Consider the following 18,713-nt stretch of genomic DNA (forward strand, 5'->3'; position numbering starts at 1 on the left):
TTTTTTTTGTTATTCCCGTTTATTTTTTCATAGTTTTCTAAGTAAATTTTAAATTTAATATCTCTAAATACACATAATAAAAAATTATAAAAAATACATAATAAAAAAGTATACATTAAGACGAATTTAATGAGATCTCACATGGATATATTTATCATCTAAATATATATCAAAAAAATTAATCATATTTTTCTTTCCTTGAAGTGGAATATTCTAAATGGGAAGAACATAAAGTATAAGTTTAGAATATTCAAACTTTGTGTCCTTTCTTAAATTTCTAATCCTTGGAACTCATCAAATTGGATGGTGATTTTGATCAGCATATCGATTTGTACGCAGATTTTGATTTTTGAGTTTGGACCGCGGGGAGGGGAAAGGCAGGCCGGCTAGGTGCCCCTTGGGGAGGGAAGGTTGTGTTATATTTTATTTTATTTTATTTTAATAGTATTATTTTGGCAAATGAACTTACATAACTCCAAATTATTCAAGATTAATCAAAGGCAGATTCAAATAAAAAAGCAAATGAGTAATTTTTTTAAACCTTCAAAACACATGCACATAGTAAGGTTCGAAACTAAGTACATGCTATCACATAGGGATGCTCCTACCAACAGAATGAGTACACATATTAGTATTTCTAAGTATTTAATTTTATACATAACTTAAATGTTTTTCCAGTTAACAACATTAAACAGCCTTGCATCAAGAGTATATCAATTACTCCTGAAAAATGCTCCATCAACTATGAGTGAAAAAATAAAGAAAAGTGTGGTAGTATTTTATGAAAAAAGTAAGAAAAATATATAGATAAGACAAAAACAAGTTAAATGTATAGGTGAAAAATTAAAAAAAGATATAAAATATGACTATAATTACAAAAAAGAGAAAATTTAATTTAACAGTTTAAAAAGAAAAGTACGACAAATTTCATATAATAGCAGCAATACAAATAATCAAAGTCGTAGTCTTAGATGATACTAGTCCCTAGTCTATTTGGATAGGCTATTGAATATTCCAAGTTCCGAGGAATGTAATATTCATGCACCTTAGAATACAGATAAACTAGGAAGTCGGAAGCATGTCAAACAAGGGCCAAATGTGACATTGTGATACTATATGAAAACTACAATCTTGGTTAAATTTTTGGATCATCAACTACCAAGTCATTTGGTAAAGGAACCAAGCGTCTTCTCTTCCTATCATTTTGAGTTTGTCCCATCTACATAAAACGCTCACATGGTACACATAAGGGGCAAGTTTAAATAGGTGGAAAGACTAATGTCTAAGAAATATATATATAGAAAAAGATCGTATAATGTAATATCTCCTCAAAAGATGTCGATGTCTTCAGGGATCCTTGCTTTTCCAGAGTAGACATACTGTATTTCCTCTTTCCAGGTCTGTTGAATCAAAAACTCATTCACATTAGCTCATGCAGTGACATTTGCGTCCCAAAAAGACTTGTATCAACATGAGCAAAACTTACTTCATGCCGGAACGCTATGCGCAGTTTAGGGACGTTAGTCTTGTGAATGTCATTACCTTCTGGGCCTCTCAAGAAATATTTTCCTCCAAGCCAATGCAGCTGTTTCAATTACCAGTTTTATTCACAAGAAAAATTAAGCCAATAAACATATACTCTCTCTAGTTCTACCATTAATAAACAGACACATTTATTAACGAGTCAATTTTATGAACCAAAATAATTCGTTTCTAGTAAAATTTTACATCCCTAGTCCATCAAACATTTTGGTCTTCCATAACATTTCTCACCTTTGCTGCATGCGAAAATCCAGACTGATAGACCGAATTCCTCGCAACTTCACACAAATCACAAGCACTGAGCTTCCACACCTTTAAATAAGAAATCAATATAAAATTGACATAAAGAGTGCATTCAAGAATACTAGATTACAAAACAAAAAAGAATGGCATGTGTGAATTCTCCGATATACACCTGTGCAGCAACACTATATTCCTCAACAAGTGCCTCCTTAGTTAAATGGATTTGCAAAGGGTCATCAGACGAGAGAGAGACATTTAGACCACGCTGGAAAAACATTGGGAATGGGTTGCGGTGGTAGTCTAGAAAAAGAGAGTTATTGCTCAGAGGAGACATAGCCAATCCAATCTGCAATGCAAATAAATCAGAGAAACTAACTAAAACAAAAGTGAAAAGATGTTTACAAATTACAACTAAACAAAAAAACTTAAAACCTGAGCAAGGTAATAAAGATACTGCAATACTGGAGACTTTCGTAGATTGATTCCATGTGAAATATTATGGCATAAAAGGAACCCGGCAGCAAGATGGTCAACATCACCAGCCTGTAAAGGCCAGAAACATACAAGACATCAACCTTAAAATTTATATACATGGAGATTATAGGAAGTGCTCGGCAGAAGCTAGTGGAGAAAACAACCTCTCCACAATGCGGTCGAAGTTTGATGGTTGGTAGTCCTTTGGATTCACGGAGCTGGGAACACAGAAACACGTGAGAAGTTTAATAACTCCACGAGAAATGTTTTCTAACAACAAAATGGAGGCTCCACAAACAGAAACTCATTCGGAAAGCGAAAAAACTAACCCACACACAAGTATTACTGAAAGAACACACTTGTTCATTGTCAATAGAGCCAAAGACTTCTTTGGTTTCAGATTATCATGGACTATGTGCTTTCAAGGGTCATTAGGAAACATCCTCTTCGTTATTACAAAAGAAAGTTGCATACATCTAACCCTCTAAATCTTGCCTAGGTGGGAGCCATATAATAGAATTAAAGTAATGAAAATTATTGTTGAAGAAGCCTAACACATTAGCAAGATCTAATGCACATTTGACTAATCTCTCAATCTCATTTTGTTTTCCATTTAGAGCTTTAGGTAGCAGTTCAATAACTAGTCAAGGATACAAACAAAATGGAATAAAGGGATTCTCTTTTACAGGAATCAGGAAAAAAGATAATGAATAGCCTTAAAAAATAGAACAACAAACCTTATTAAGAGTATACAAGTTTGCATAGCAGTAATATGTGTAATACGAATATGCAGGGTTGAATTCATTAGTCCACTGAGCTGGTGCAGGCATATGCTTGGTAGGTCGCCTCTCTGGTTTACTCTCATCATCTACAAGATCAAATCCAACAACCTGCACAAGAGCACCAGAGTAAAAATGCAAGTGGCATTACCACATAAGCAAGTTCCTTTTCTTTCCTAAGCATGTCTCCTCCCTTTCTATTCCATGCTCTGAAACAGTGCCAGAATAAAGCAATAGCCATGGAGCTCAATTGTGATGTTAATCAACCGTTAAACTGAGACGATCATCTTTCTCAAAACGAAATAAATAAAAAGATAGACGAATGATTACATCTCCAACATAAAATAGAAGTTCGAACCATAAACACTGACCTGCAGCAAGAACACATGCAGCTGAGGATGAGAGTTTGGATCAACTGAAACCTCAAAGAGTGGGATGAATATATTATCAATGATATTCTGGAATGACGTAACAATGCCCATGTTCTTGTACACATTGTACAGCCTCGGAAGCTACACAGAAAGAGGAAACAAAAGATTCATGACATTTACTAGAATATTCTTAGTCATGCGACTGTCATTTACTTGAACACATAGCAAGATAAAAAAAAACTGAGAACAGAACTTAAACATTTCACCTTAAACACCATACAACAACAAAATATCAATAAATGAAGAAAACCATTGCATCGGGTATTTGAAACCAAAATCAGGGTACATCAATAATACTCAAAAGACTGGTAACACAGAACATTTGCTTTAAGGATTCATAATCATGGGACTGATGAAACTTCAGCAAGTAGCAAATTAAAGAACAGAGATCAAAGCTTCTTTTAACAATTCGTCCAAATCATTATACAATAATTACATAGAAATAAAACAAAAAAGATAAAACAATAAGTTAGGCATTAGAACCCAAAAAGGCCAAAAGTAGGGTATGTGTATAAGAATTGAAGGACTGGTAACAGGGTACTCAGGCAAGTAGCAAGAAAAATATGGAGATTAAAGCTTCATGTTTAACTTCACTTGAGCCACAACAATTACAAGGGTTGGATTTACGCAACTCTATCCATGTTGAAACAAAGAGGTTGTTTTCCAATAGATACAATTTTACATTGATATGTTTATGTGCCATTTTCCTTTATAGTCATACGTTTTAATTAAAGAAACTAGTTGAGATTGAGCTGAACTGTTAAGACATGCCTATGACATTTCAAAACACGCATTTTGAGTGTACACATTAGAATGCAATCTAGCTCCTAAATCAATTGAAGATGATGGCACAACGAAACCCATTCTTACCACAAGCTTTTAATAATATGGCAGTGATCTGTCATTACGTGCGGCTATCTCCACTATAGAAAGAAAAGGGAAGACAAAAACAAAATCTGCTAGTAAATACGAAAACAAGGCTCGCTACAAATGCATCGTCGAAAACGATGATTTCTTTGAGCTGTAGCAAAGAAAGAAACTTCATATGATCATATTAATAGAAGTCAAAACATGCCTAGACACTTTTTTCTATGTCTATGGATAAAAAAAGGATCTAATTAATAGAGAAGAAGCACCGTAAAGATCAATTAATGAGGTTTTTTGCCAATACATTAAGAAAAGAACTGCTTACTTATGTCTACATATAAAATTGAAAAAGTTAGGAATTAACTTCTGTAATAGAGTCGATCCACTAAGACTAAGGTATTAAGCGGCGGTGTAAGATCAAATCCCAAAGACAGTAAGTCTTTTCTTTATTACTTATGTTTATGAAGTAAAGCCTTTTTCAAAGATTCTATAGAACTTTCAATATGAAACCGAGATAGTTACTTTGCGGAAAATACGACGGCTAGAAGTAAATACCTATGCTTTTTTCTGCAGGTAGGAGAAAAGATAAAACTGAAACTGATTGTTAATTAAATCAAAAGGAAAGTTTGAAACTCATGTGATTAACCTATTTGGTTCCCCTAAACAGTGGTATATAGATCTATAATAAATCTCATTCAGTTTAACGACACCAAAAGAATTCACTGTGGAGTCGTATGAGGTAGGAAACTCTCAAGTACGGTTCTAAGGGAAGGAATCGACCCACATATTCCTATTCCGACCGGGGAGAACAGGCCATTCAACAGGGGGATTTTGAAATTGCGGAGGCTTGGTTCGATCAAGCCGCTGAGTATTGGAAACAGGCTATAACACTTACTCCTGGAAATTATATTGAAGCGCATAATTGGTTGAAGATCACGGGGCGTTTCGAATAAAAGAAGAAAATTTATTTTTATTAGTTTAAATTTTTTTCTCCTTTGTTTGAATTCATCTTGGTCCATTAGTTAAATAACATTCTTCGAGGAAGAACCAATCAAAGAATTTCATTATATTCCTTTTCGGATCGTTCTAGCTTGTTTGGTATTTCATAGGGATAAAGAATACATATAGAGTACAGAATCGATTGATTTCTTTTCGTCTATTGGCTATTAATACAATACAAATACATACAAATACAAATAAATTACTATTTTAAATATCAAAAAAGAAAATAGATGTTTTCTTTTTTGATATTTTAAAAAAAATCCAATTCAAATATATCCACTATATATAATAAATAATAAAATAAAAAAAGAATTCAAAATTTCAAAACAAAAAAGATTAATATTAATAAAAAATAATAAATTATGAATTATCTAGAATAATTAATTATTCTATGTAAAACATTAAGTAGCTCCATCTTTCTAATTGAGATAAGAATAGTCTAAATTGGACAAAAAATCGTTTTTACCTTAATCAAAAAAACAAAAAGGTTTTCGAATCTCAAAAAAGGTTCGTTGAGCGCCGCGCGTCTATGTCATAATAGATCCGAACACTTGCCCTGGATCGACTTTCAGATCATAATTGCTCTAGTAAATAACTAAAAAAAATAGAGAGATAAGAGATAGAAGTGAAAGAAAAAAATTCAAAATATCTCAGCGGTTCACCAATTATTTGAATGTTGGCAGGTCTCTTTTCATGTCTTGTCCGGAAAGAGGAGGACTCAATGATTATTCTTTCGCCGGAACCAGAAGTAAAAATTTTGGTAGATAGGGGTCCCGTAAAAACTTCGTTTGAAGAATGGGCCAGACCTGGTCATTTTTTAAGAACAATAGCTAAGGAACCTGAAACTACTACATGGATCTGGAACCTACATGCTGATGCTCACGATTTCGATAGCCATACCAGTGATTTGGAGGAGATCTCCCGAAAATTTTTAGTGCCCATTTTGGTCAAATCTCCATAATCTTTCTTTGGCTGAGTGGTATGTATTTCCACGGTGCTCGTTTTTCGAATTATGAAGCATGGCTAAGCGATTCTACTCACATTGGACCCAGTGCCCAAGTAGTTTGGCCAATAGTGGGCCAAGAAATATTGAATGGTGATGTAGGGGGAGGTTTCCGAGGAATACAAATAACCTCCGGGTTTTTTCAGCTTTGGCGAGCATCTGGAATAACTAGTGAATTACAACTTTATTGTACCGCAATTGGCGCATTGGTCTTTTCAGCATTAATGCTTTTCGCTGGTTGGTTCCATTATCACAAACCTGCTCCAAAATTGGCTTGGTTCCAAGATGTGGAATCTATGTTGAATCACCATTTAGCAGGACTACTAGGGCTTGGATCTCTTTCTTGGGCGGGGCATCAAGTACATGTATCTTTACCAATTAATCAATTTCTAAATGATGGGGTAGATCCTAAAGAGATACCGCTTCCTCATGAATTTATCTTGAATCGGGATCTTTTGGCTCAACTTTATCCTAGTTTTTCCAAAGGAGAAACTCCATTTTTCACTTTGAATTGGTCAAAATATGCAGACTTTCTTACTTTTCGCGGAGGATTAGATCCAGTAACTGGGGGTCTATCGCTGACCGATATTGCACACCATCATTTAGCTATTGCAATTCTTTTCCAGATAGCGGGTCACATGTATAGAACGAACTGGGGTATTGGTCATGGTCTAAAAGATATTTTAGAGGCTCATAAAGGTCCATTTACAGGCCAGGAGCATAAAGGCCTATATGAGATTTTAACAACATCATGGCATGCTCAATTATCTCTTAACCTAGCTATGTTAGGCTCTTTAACTATTGTTGTAGCTCACCATATGTATTCAATGCCCCCTTATCCATATCTAGCTACTGACTATGGTACCCAACTTTCAATGTTTACACATCACATGTGGATTGGTGGATTTCTCATAGTAAATGTTGCTGCGCATGCGGCCATTTTTATGGTAATAGACTATGATCCAACTACTCGATACAACGACCTATTAGATCATGTTCTTAGACATCGCGATGCAATCATATCACATCTCAACTGGGCATGTATATTTCTAGGATTTCACTGTTTTGGTTTGTATATTCATAATGATACCATGAGCGCTTTAGGGCGTCCTCAAGATATGTTTTCAGATACTGCTATACAATTACAACCCGTCTTCGCTCAATGGATACAAAACACCCATGCTTTAGCGCCTAGTGCAACGGCTCCGGGTGCAACAACAAGTACCAGTTTGACTTGGGGGGTAGCGATTTAGTAGCGGTAGCCGGTAGGTGGCAAAGTAGCTTTGTTACCCATTCCGTTAGGAACTGCAGATTTTTTGGTCCACCACATTCATGCTTTTACAATTCATGTGACGGTACTAATTCTTCTAAAAGGCGTTTTATTTGCTCGTAGCTCTCGTTTAATGCCAGATAAAGCAAATCTTGGATTTCGCTCCCCTTGTGATGGACCTGGAAGAGGGGGAACATGCCAAGTATCTGCCTGGGATCATGTATTCTTGGGGCTATTCTGGATGTACAACTCAATTTCGGTAGTAATATTCGGAGATTAGAGTAGTTGTCTGCACAGATATCAAATTGGAGTAACAATAAAATAGATCCTTCTCTTTTGGTGTGAAGGGAGAGAGGGTAACAAGACACCTCATATGTAGCATAGTAACTAAGGATTTGTTAGGAGTATTTAGTTGGTAAATTAAACTAATTAGTCAGGGCGATTGCAAGTGATTTTGTTTTGTTACTGACAATATATAACAAGTAACTCGTAGCTGCTAGACAGCATATCAACTACAACTCAAGTATATGTACTAGCACATAAAAGCTGCAGCACAACTTTACCTGGATCAACCAAACTGCATTTTCACTGTAGATCTCATTGTTGATAAACCAACTCGCAAGCTGGTCCCACTCACTTTGCTTCCGCCCATATATAGAAATCCTATACTCTGCCATCTGAGAATAAAGTCACAAAAAACAGGAAGATGACAACTGATATCCATGATTATGTCGTTAAGCAAGACACGGCTTCTTTTTGTTATGAATCTTAGGCCACCATGACATGAGGTCATACATCAAGGGGATACAGATAATGTCTTTTCACTACAAAGGAATTACAATTTATCACGAACCTCCATTACAAGATGATTGTTTTTTTTCTTTTACTAAAATTCATTACAAGTTATTAGCACAAAAAAATGGATACCATCAAAGAGCTATGACAAAAAGTTGCATAAAAACTCAATAACATTCTGTTATAACAAATGAATCATCAATGTCAATAATAAAATGTATGTGTACTTTCCATTAAGACTTTCCTTTTAAAATTGTCCTAGAGGAAATTTCTTTCGTCAAATACCTCTTAAGCACATGATAATACTCAGTAAAAACCACATAATGATACTATCATCAGCAATTTTAGATTTTAGTATTTCAAAAACTTATAAAAGAAACAGCAAGCCATAGTGCACTTTCCAAGCTCATACTCGAACTGATCTATCACCCTTAAAAGAAACAAAGGATCCTACAAATAAAATGCACTCCAATGGGACAAAAAACTGAAATGTTCAGGTCAGATACGCACCTGGTACTTACTGGCTTCAAGATCAGCTAAAACTTCTTTTGTTACTTCAGCCAAAAAACGACCTGCAATTTACCTTATTTAGCAACAATTACAGCTTAGCAATCTATTACAAATTAAAACATACAGATGCACAAAATAATGGTCTTCAGACAGCAGGGGCCTAGACTGACTAAATAACAGACTGAATCATGCATAGACCTTGGATGAGATTGTCCTGCTTTAAGAATATTTCTCTGAGTCTACTTTGTCCACAAGGATTGTACTTCAGATTGAATTTATCAAATCGGTGAAAAGTAGTCTTATCAGCATGCACATCCAACAAGTCAACATTCAAATCATACCTGAAAGTCAACGAAAGATCAGAAGTGAAAAACTTGAAACATTGTGGACAGAATCATTTCAGATGAAAATTACCCTGTCAAGTCCAAGCTCTCAAAAACTTCTTTTAACGTAAGGTACTTCCCATCCCGAAATATGACAACCTGCAATAAAGCAAACAAATAATCAACAACCATGAAGTAAAATGAAATTTTACAGAGTTTAGCAATCAAAAAAACTCTAGAACAGTATACAAAAAAAAAAAAAAAAAAAAAAAAAAAAAAAAAAAAAAGCAGACAAACAGAAACTAAACTAAAGAACATAAATGCATCACGTAACAGGAAACTTTCCTACCTCATCAGGTTCCTTTCTTAGCTTGGACTTGATAAATCGAAGAAGATGCTTCTGGTTCATGCAAGCAGAATGATGAATATGTGTATCGACCTTTCTAATATTGTAAAAGTCACGATGTGGAGCACTCTTCTGAGCCAGAAACTCCTTATCTGCATGTACTAACAGATATAGACGAAATTTCTGCTGGGATTAGTATTCAGAATTTATTTTTCATAAGCCACACTTGATGAGCTGAATAATCAAAGGCGAAGAAAAATTACCTCCTCAAGAAACCGTAACCGATGGTAGCATGCAGAACTAACATTACCACTTGAAACGACCTTTAAGATTTGATGCAAGTCAGTAAAAAATTGTGTTGCACTTGGAACAGCAAAAAGCTCTTTAGTGTCTGGAAAAATCAGGCAATTTTAGATAGCAACAGCTGAGACAACTATGAGGACAGAAATACTCTTAAATATTTAATCAAAATGCTCACCATCTTTGCTTGCATAAACATGTACAACACCATCTTCCATCCTAAAATCATGCTGCATCAAAAGGGTGAAATCAGTCAGAGCTAAATTTATGAATCCAGGATATCATAATATTATCTCAACATACGGCAGCGAAATAGTATATTGATCACTGTTGGACTGATTCAAAAAAATTAGTTAGAGTCAAATGGTAGTGTGGTTAGTTGCTAAATATTAGGAATTTAGGATTAGTTTTTAGGTTTGATAGTAATTGGAAATGAGTCATGGGAAAAACTCCTTACTTTTATGTTTGCACTAATTCACTTATTAATTTTCCCTATTTAAGTTGTACTTGTAATCCATTTTATTTGAGTAATAAGAATAGTAGTAATTTAATATTTTTGTCCATTACTTCTAGCAGTAATGTTCTCCAACTAGCCAAACTATCGTAGGAACTTTTGTGTCCTTAAAAAAAGTTGTAATTAAAAAAGAAAAACTCACATGAGTCTTCTCGACCGGATAAAAGTGAAAAGGATCTTCAATCTTTCCAGATGTATTAGCATCTACTGGTTTATACCATGGCGCAACTTGTTCCTTGTAAACATATGCCTCCCGAAGTTGTAAACATTCACGAAGCATTCTCTGAACTTCCTCCTCTTCCACATTTAAAGGCACTACACACATTTCCATTAAAAACTAGGCAAGTTACATACCGGAAGATAGATAAGCATGGGGTAAGATCCTCTAGATTAAGTAAAGAAAACCAAAATGAAAAGTTCAAACAAAATATTTTGTGTTTCTTATGGCTCATGCATAAGTTTAACAACATAAACCAATAATGGGCACGTAAATGACGCAAGAAAGGTAGGCAGGCTGCCAGGCATTCGAAAAAGAGGCTGAAATACACATAATTATAAGCTATGGAAAACTGTCAACTTTTAGAAAATAGCGATGAATTGGCTAAGTAGGTATGCCAATTGAAATCAGTATAGCACCCTTTCCATTAATCATCAAGCAAAGCATTTAAAAGAAATCAATGACCTTTCATACTTCGTATGCTATCTAGTCCACAATGCTCAGAGGCAGATCTAACATAGGTCCACTAGGTTCATTCAACATAACCCACAAAAAACAATGCACAAAAATATTTTCCACATTCCACTATAAAGTCTTAAATCTGGCTCATTGGTAATATGGAAGCTGAAAAAAGCTTTTTTTTTGTTAGGTCAAATTATATGTTTCACTTAGTTCATGCATGTTTGCAAATGATATTTTCTACCAAGGGCTAATCGGAATCAGCCTTTTAGTTATCACAAACATGCGTAGGTTTGCGTACATTTGACTCCTCCTAAAGCCCACCTAAACCTTGCTAGGTGGGAGCCTCTTAATGGCATTGAAGTGATGGCATGTTGTTTTCATTTTATCACTCCTATTACCTATAAGATTTGCACAAAAATGATTATCATAAATTTATAGGTTAAAAGAGGCCCTCCCATGCAATTTAAAAAAATAACCAATGGCAGTTCCATTGTTGATCCCACAAAGAATTTTTCTATTTATATCTCATTATTGTTCCTACTTAACCTTTATTTCTACATATGTTGGACAAAATTGTCCTAACCTATTCATAAAATCTCAATATTTAATTCTTATGGTCTTCCTTACTTATTATTAAAACCAATATAAAATATCTAATCTACAAATAATCATATCTATCATTGCTTATTTTCATTTTATTTTATTGATGTGGTCCCTACGTACTTACAATTAAAACCAATATAAAATAATTTCATTATCTACCTTATCATTACTCCAATCACAAAGATCTCATCATTCTTAATTCCCGTGAACATTCCTTGTGGAAACTGCACCAATTATGGACAATCTACAATACAAGTCCAAACATGTAGAGCATAATTGTTTCAGTACACTTGCTGAGTCTACTGTACTTGCTGATTTTTGCTTGAAGAATAAGGGAGATCATCTTCAAGATGGGTTGAACAGCTACATACAAGCATGGCAAGACCAAGGGGGAACAAAGGGAAGTCTCCCAACAGCCAATAACCAGAACAGAAGGCTGTTCCCAAATCAGCAAGCAACAAAACAGCAAAGACACCGATCTGCCTGGCAGCCCATCTTGCGAGCATTGGAACGGCTAACCTGGTGTGTGTATGAGCGAGGGAAATCAAAGAATGGCATCTTTGGACAAGAAAGAAGAAGCCAAGACTCAGAGTTAGCACGGAGAGTCCTCACAGAGCCCATAAGATCAGCTCCAAGGTCGCGTGTTCGCCAGATATTTGAGAATGGCTGATTTCAGAATACTTGGCCTATTTTATGTTTCTGTTTTAGTTCCTTATTTTGCACGTGTTGAAATAATAAGGCACGGGGTTAGTTATGATTGTTAGACACCCTATTATAGCCGTTATAGCTCTATATAAAGGAGCAACCTCATTGTATCATACTCAGTTTTTGTTGATTAATGAATTTTCATTCAAGTAATTGTGTGCGATTACAAACCTGAGTGTTGTCTTTGTGAGTGAAGCAAAGAGAGGATTCAGTCAATTCCACGAGAGTTAAGAGAGTGAATCCTAACTTGAGTGTGAGGAGGAGGCCAGGGACTGAATGAAGGTTCATTGTCTCCATCCACGACATAGAACCATTCATCCGAATTGTTCTTGTCACCCTTCTGTTTTCATACAAAACAGAAGGTTTTGCTTGTTCTTCGTGTGTCAAGGGAGTTCTTGGCATCAATCTTGAAGGTGTTAAACGGTTTCTTGGATCATTCCATCCCATATTTGGTGCAGGAACAACATTTAGAAACAGAGAGTAGTTAGTAGGTTAATGGTACTTGTTTGATAAATGGTATAAAGAGTGGACAATCATAAAGTCATTACACTTGGTTAATCAAAAGTTGTAATCCATACGAAAATTTTTGGATAAGCGACAAACTATGATAAGGTTATCTTATCATCATATACATAAACAATTTACACAGACTTCCTGGTTATAATACACAGGAAAGTCCACCAAAAAGAGATCAAACTCATAGTATTCTTGATTGTACCTTAGGGGGGAAATGAACGGAATTTTTGCAAACAACTCGTGAACAAGCTGAATCAAAGCTCGTCCATAAAAAAGTTGAACAAGCCAAACAAAAATTTGATACTTGTTTACTTAATGAGTCCAACTCAAACACACTTGTGTTCAACTCCTTGATTTGCAAACATCTTGCTCATAACTCTTTATATCTCATTAATTGCTCATTCATAACTCGTTCACAATTCAATAAAAACTCAATGCTATTTATGGAATGTGAAAATTCTTCCAGTAAAACATAGCATAATATTTTGTAAAAAGAAAATTGAAAACGCAAAATAGCGTACTAAACCTCCATATAGCTTGCAACCCAACTATATCTATTATGTCACCCCAAATATGTCTATTTTTGAAATCATAGATTTGCTTTTGCTAAAATTATCTCACTGAAGATCAATCAAGCTAAATCAAGTCCACAGATTAGGAGAGCTCCACTTACCACTAGTGTACATAAGCAAGTATATTTTTAGTCTTTTTTGTTTTCAGACCATTTTTAGTCTCTTTTAGGTCTCTCAACAATCACTCACTTTTTTCCTTACAAAAGCTTGGTCAGCTAAACCTGTTTGGTTAGGCTTATTTTGTTAAGTTTGTTTCTATAGGCTGGTTTATTGGGCTCGATCATGCTCATTTTCAGATGAGCAAACTTGAGTTGATCTTAAATAACTAAAGAGCTAAATGAACAAAGATCAAGCAGAAATTTCAAAAGCTCAGATTGAGTTCGAACCATGTTCTAACACTTAAAAAACATAACAAGCAGAACGTGTACAACCCAAAACATAGCTAGGCTTATTTGCAGCCACCTTTTAATCATAAACATATTACAGATTCACATTTTCCAACTATCTCTCTCCATAATGTGATGAGTCACGACTCACGACTATTAAGGCATTAGTTCTCATAAGAATAAGATAATATGAGATAGCGAATATGAATTGGAATAAATTCAAAAGGAGTTTTCAAGTGAATGGAACCCTTCCTAAATGCTTGAGGAAAAACAAACTTTCCTTTTCGTTTTACCTCCTCTATATCATATTATCTTTCCCGGCAGCTTGCAGTGCTTCCTCCAAAAGTAGAAAGCTATAGCTGGTTAATCTCATAGCTTCGTTACCATTGGGAAGAGAAGAGATTGTTATGTAGGATTGGCATAAAACATACAGTACTCCTCCGTACCAATGAATTTTTCCATTTATGTATTTGCCCCATTTCTATTTTAGGATATGATTCCACCACTTTTACTCTATATTCTAGTATTTTTTTTTTCTAAATACATCACTATTTTAACTCAATATACCTATCTTCCTAATCTTCATGCCGAAAGAAAATGGGACTAATTCATTAGGATGGAGGTTTATTTTTCAATATCCTGCACGAGAAACGCATTTTTTTAAAATCAAAAAAAAACTAGCATACAAGTTTCAGAAGACCAGCTCACCAGGTATTGCAGTTTTCAGTGGTAGAATGGTTTCAGCAGTAAAATCATTGCCCTCCATCCCACTCAAAGGCATGTCTATCTCCACATTGGCTGGCAAATCTAAAATGGCTTTTCGCTCACAAGCAGAAACTCTGGATTTCTGATCTTGCAGACTGTTGTGCTTTTCATATCCAGCAGGAAAAAGTGACTTTTGAACAGTCAATTTACTATCCTGCAACTCCATCAAAATCAAACATCAAAAAGGGAAAATGCTAAACAAAATGCCAACTATTTATATAAATGAAATGCAATTCACATGTAAGAGAGTGTAGCAGAAGGTTCAACCTCCATTCCCTTATGTTCATCCTCTATCGTTTTGTATAAGCTTTTAGAAAACTTAGTTAATGTGTCGGACTCTAGAAATATTGACACATGGGCAATAAAACCCAAAAATGATAGATGGTGAATATTTGAATGACATAATATGGTGAAAAGGTAAGTTGGTCAATCGGCCCAATAGTACAAAATATAACAATTGTTCCCGAGGATCATGTTAAAGTGTTATGGTTCTATTATAGAACAAACGAGAGAACTCATCCAAAAGACTAGCCTTCTAGGTAAGAGAACTCATTTACTCTATAAACACCATATTAGCCAGCCCCATATTTTTAGGCTTTGACATTGTTGTAGTTGACATTGCTTTGTTGTACTTCTTATTTATTAATGTATAAAATTCATTAAAGTTAGATAATCTCTGGAAAACTATTAAGTAAGAACTAGAAATCCAAAAACTATGATTATCAAACAAATAATTTTGCGTAAAAGCAAACTAAAATAGGTCAAGCTTATTACTCTGCTCCACAATACAACACTTTTGAATCATCATGCATCTAAATCAGCCAATTAAAGACAAAATCTTAAATTAGCATAAACAAACACTTACAAAATCAGCATTGTTTTCTTGGGAAGGGATAGTGTCTCCATTGTGAAGCTGTTGAGCTTGTTCATCGGAAGTTACTTTATTTTCCAGAGAATTTCTCTTTACATTTTGAGAAGAACGCTTTGTACTTGAAGCAGAGTTCTTTGATGAGCAGCCATCTCCTGCATATTCAAAATTAATTACTTATTTACCAATGTGTTTATCACTCCTAATTACTTGCTTTTTACTAGTTCAGCAATTTAGCGATTCGGCATAATAATGACACTAAAAAAAGAAGAAAAATAAGCCCAGATATCAAATTCTTTGTGACTTCAAAGTTCAAAAAAACCATAAGGTTTAAGAAACTCTAAAAATGCACAAGCTCAAACAAACAAATTCAAGGGTCAAAAAAAAAGTTTGTCAATAAACCAGAAGCTTACAGACACCTTCAAAATTCAAAACCACACTCATTTATGAACAAGCAAGTCCTAAGTTATTAATTCTTATTCGGCCAACTTCGATTGTAATTAATCAATAAATAGCAATCAATGAAAGCATACAAGTTCTGATCTTAAAAGCACAAACTTAGAAAGTATTACCGTTTCTGAGAAATCTCTGAAGCAGGGGCAAATGGGATTTATCAAGAGAAGAAGATAAACAACGGTAATTAGTATCATCATCCAACCAATTACTAGAAAAGTATCCAGCTCCAGCATTAGGGACTGATGATGAAGTACAATTAACATTAAAGAGTTCCCCAACTCCAGTTGCACCTTGAACAGCAGCCCAAACTTGACCTCTAATTTCTCTCTTTTGCACATCATCATCATCATCATCATCATCATCATCATAATCATCATGCGCTTCAAACCCTTCATTGTCATCTCCGTCAAAACCTTCATCTCCAAAATCTTGTTTATCTTGTTCAACTTCACCATCCACCAATTGATCATCCCTAAAGACAATGTTTCTACGGCGAACTTGGATTAAACGTTCGAGTACCTGATCAACAGTCCGCTTGTGGATGAACAAAGCAGAAATAGCCATTAATGAAGCCCCAAAGAAAGCCGCCATTGCTAAGTGAAGCATTGAAGGTGGTGGTGGTTCCATAATGAATGAACTCTTGATTGAAGTTGTGGGTTTTGGTGGGTATAGTTGAATTGAGAGAAAAAAGGTGTGATTTTTTAGGGTTGGAAGAGGGAATTACGGCAATTCCAAAAAAAAAAAACAGAAACCCTCGCAGCAGTTTTGGGACAAAGGAGGGAGGACAAATCGAGGGTGTTTTTCCCCAGCACCAAATGCCAAATTCCAATACCGGCAAAGTCTATATACTATTGCATTCTTGGTTTTTGAAAGCTCCGGTTGTCAATAAAGATGGGTGTTACTAAAATTCGCCATTTTATTTTATCGTCACCCCCTCATCAAAATTATGTATTTGTCCTTGGAGTTTAAAAAATTATAAAATTATCACTAGACTTAAAACTTAATTAATAAATGTAAATCACGTTTAATAACACTATTAAGAATTTAATGCGGAAGATTTGTCTATATATATCGAATTCTGAGATGCGTATGAAGTACGAATTCAAACACGATACTATCTCTCTAAAAACTGTTAAAGAAGTTGTAACCCGTAATTGGTTAAATATGGCTAACGAAAGCGACTATGAGTCGGATGCGGTACGTAAAGTTTTCGATTGGAATCATTGGAAATTAAAAAAAATAAATAAATAAATCGCACAAAACTGGGCGATTGAACCATGGTTCAATTGCACAAAAATGGGCGACTGGACCATGGTTCAGTCGCACAAAACTAAGCGACTGATCCTAGGTGCAGTCGCCCAATTTTGTGCGACTGAACCATGGTTCAGTCGCCCCATTTTGTGCGATTGTTATTTTTTTAAAAAAAAATTTTAATTTACGTATTCATATTTTTTTAATTATTATTATTATTATTGTTGTTGTTTTAGTTTTTTTTATTTTTTTATTATTGTTATTACTATTATTATTATTATTATTATTATTATTATTATTATTATTGTTGTTGTTGTTGTTATCGTCGTCGTCGTCGTTATTATTATTTTTATTGTTGATAAGTTTTTTTTTTAATTTTTTTCATTTATTTATTTACGTAATGTTTTTATTATTATTAAAATTGTTATTGTTCTTGTCATTATTAATTTGACTTTTCGTTATTTATTTATTTATTTATTTATTATTATTATTATTATTGTTGTTGTTGTTGTTGTTGTTGTTGTTGTTGTCGTTATTATTATTATTATTGTAGTCATTAATGTACTTAATTTATATTATTTATATTTCAAATTTGTAGGAGTTTGAAAACTTTGGAGACAACGTAGACTACTCCGGTAGCTTTGTTACGGATAGGGAATTTATCTCCGTAGATGAGTTACATAGTTGGGCCGATGCGATAGCAATAACAATCGGTTTTCAATTTACACGTGCTTCTTATAAAAAGAAAGAAAGACGTTCTAGAGTTAGTGTCTATTTAAGATGTCACCGCTATGGTAATATTAGGGGTGATGTACATAATCTAGATAATACTGCCCGTCCTGGTTCTAAAAGTAGAAGTTGCGGGTGTAAATTTTTGATTGTAGGAAGTAGTCGTAAACCACCAGAAAGACCTTGGACGGTAAGGGTGTGTCCTGGTGAAAAAGGAAAAAACATAACCACCCGTTCTTAGTGTACAGAGATGGTCATGTAAGGGCGAATAGGATCAATGTAGATATTCGGGAGCACATAGGACAGCTTAGTGCAACCGGAATGCAACCGGCCTTTATTATGAATTCTATTAGAGATAATTTTCCTAGTTTTTATGCTAGTATGAATCAGATATATAATATTAGGCAATCAATAAGGAGAGAAGAGATGGAGGGTAGGACTCCCCTTCAACACTGTCTTCATATGGCCACAGAACTTAATTACGTGGTCTGGACAAACTTGGATAATGAAAGGCAATTGAGCAGACTATTAATTGCAAATCCTACCTATATCCAAATGATACGTGTGTGACCGTATGTTGTTCTAATAGATACAACGTACAAAAAGAACAAACAAAAGTGGCCACTATGTGAAATGATCGGAATGACGCCAACCAATCACAACTTCTTGGTTGCGTTTTGTTTGATGCGAGATGAGGCGGCTGTGTCGTATTCGTGGGTGCTGCAGGGATTGAGAGATATTTTCGGCACTGCTCAGACTCCTAGCGGCAAGAAAAATCAACAAG

At 34.7% G+C, this 18,713-nt stretch overlaps 2 protein-coding genes across 4 annotated transcripts; both read right to left on the reverse strand.

Moving 5' to 3' along the window:
- Window positions 1-726: 726 nt before the first annotated feature.
- LOC130821811 (AMP deaminase-like) lies at window positions 727-16,779 on the reverse strand. Its single transcript, XM_057687592.1, has 19 exons — window positions 16,066-16,779; window positions 15,491-15,648; window positions 14,569-14,779; window positions 10,542-10,714; window positions 10,064-10,115; window positions 9,849-9,976; window positions 9,589-9,768; window positions 9,331-9,398; window positions 9,115-9,257; window positions 8,917-8,978; window positions 8,175-8,288; window positions 3,410-3,550; window positions 2,997-3,149; window positions 2,424-2,477; window positions 2,218-2,328; window positions 1,958-2,131; window positions 1,774-1,854; window positions 1,487-1,585; window positions 727-1,400 (listed from the first exon to the last, which is right to left on the reverse strand). Exons 1-19 carry the CDS (start codon window positions 16,574-16,576, stop codon window positions 1,329-1,331), a joined length of 2,685 nt encoding a protein of 894 aa, XP_057543575.1. The 5' UTR covers window positions 16,577-16,779; the 3' UTR covers window positions 727-1,328.
- Window positions 11,841-14,493, reverse strand: LOC130821812 (uncharacterized). 3 transcript variants are annotated; one of them, XM_057687596.1, is made up of 2 exons: window positions 12,558-14,493; window positions 11,841-11,925 (listed from the first exon to the last, which is right to left on the reverse strand). In XM_057687596.1, the coding sequence occupies exons 1-2, from the start codon at window positions 12,831-12,833 to the stop codon at window positions 11,857-11,859; spliced, it is 345 nt and encodes a 114-aa protein (XP_057543579.1). In that variant the 5' UTR covers window positions 12,834-14,493; the 3' UTR covers window positions 11,841-11,856. The 3 variants fall into 3 exon arrangements, with proteins under 3 accessions (XP_057543579.1, XP_057543578.1, XP_057543577.1); XM_057687595.1 differs by having other exon boundaries at window positions 11,841-12,200; XM_057687594.1 differs by lacking the exon at window positions 11,841-11,925 and adding an exon at window positions 11,933-12,367.
- Window positions 16,780-18,713: the final 1,934 nt, after the last annotated feature.

Source organism: Amaranthus tricolor, chromosome 8 (genome assembly GCF_026212465.1).
Source record: "Amaranthus tricolor cultivar Red isolate AtriRed21 chromosome 8, ASM2621246v1, whole genome shotgun sequence".
Classification (NCBI taxonomy): domain Eukaryota; kingdom Viridiplantae; phylum Streptophyta; class Magnoliopsida; order Caryophyllales; family Amaranthaceae; genus Amaranthus; species Amaranthus tricolor.

Coding starts and splice junctions, on each gene's coding strand:
- LOC130821812 (XM_057687594.1), bottom strand. CDS start 12,833: ATGGGATGGAATGATCCAAGAAACCGTTTAACACCTTCAAGATTGATG. Junction 12,368..12,557: donor CTCACAAAGACAACACTCAG/GTTTGTAATCGC, acceptor AACATAAAATAG/GCCAAGTATTCTGAAATCAG.
- LOC130821811 (XM_057687592.1), bottom strand. CDS start 16,576: ATGGAACCACCACCACCTTCAATGCTTCACTTAGCAATGGCGGCTTTC. Junction 9,399..9,588: donor TAAGAAAGGAACCTGATGAG/GTAGGAAAGTTT, acceptor GCTTTATTGCAG/GTTGTCATATTTCGGGATGG. Junction 3,551..8,174: donor ATGCAGTTTGGTTGATCCAG/GTAAAGTTGTGC, acceptor CTTTCTGTGTAG/CTTCCGAGGCTGTACAATGT.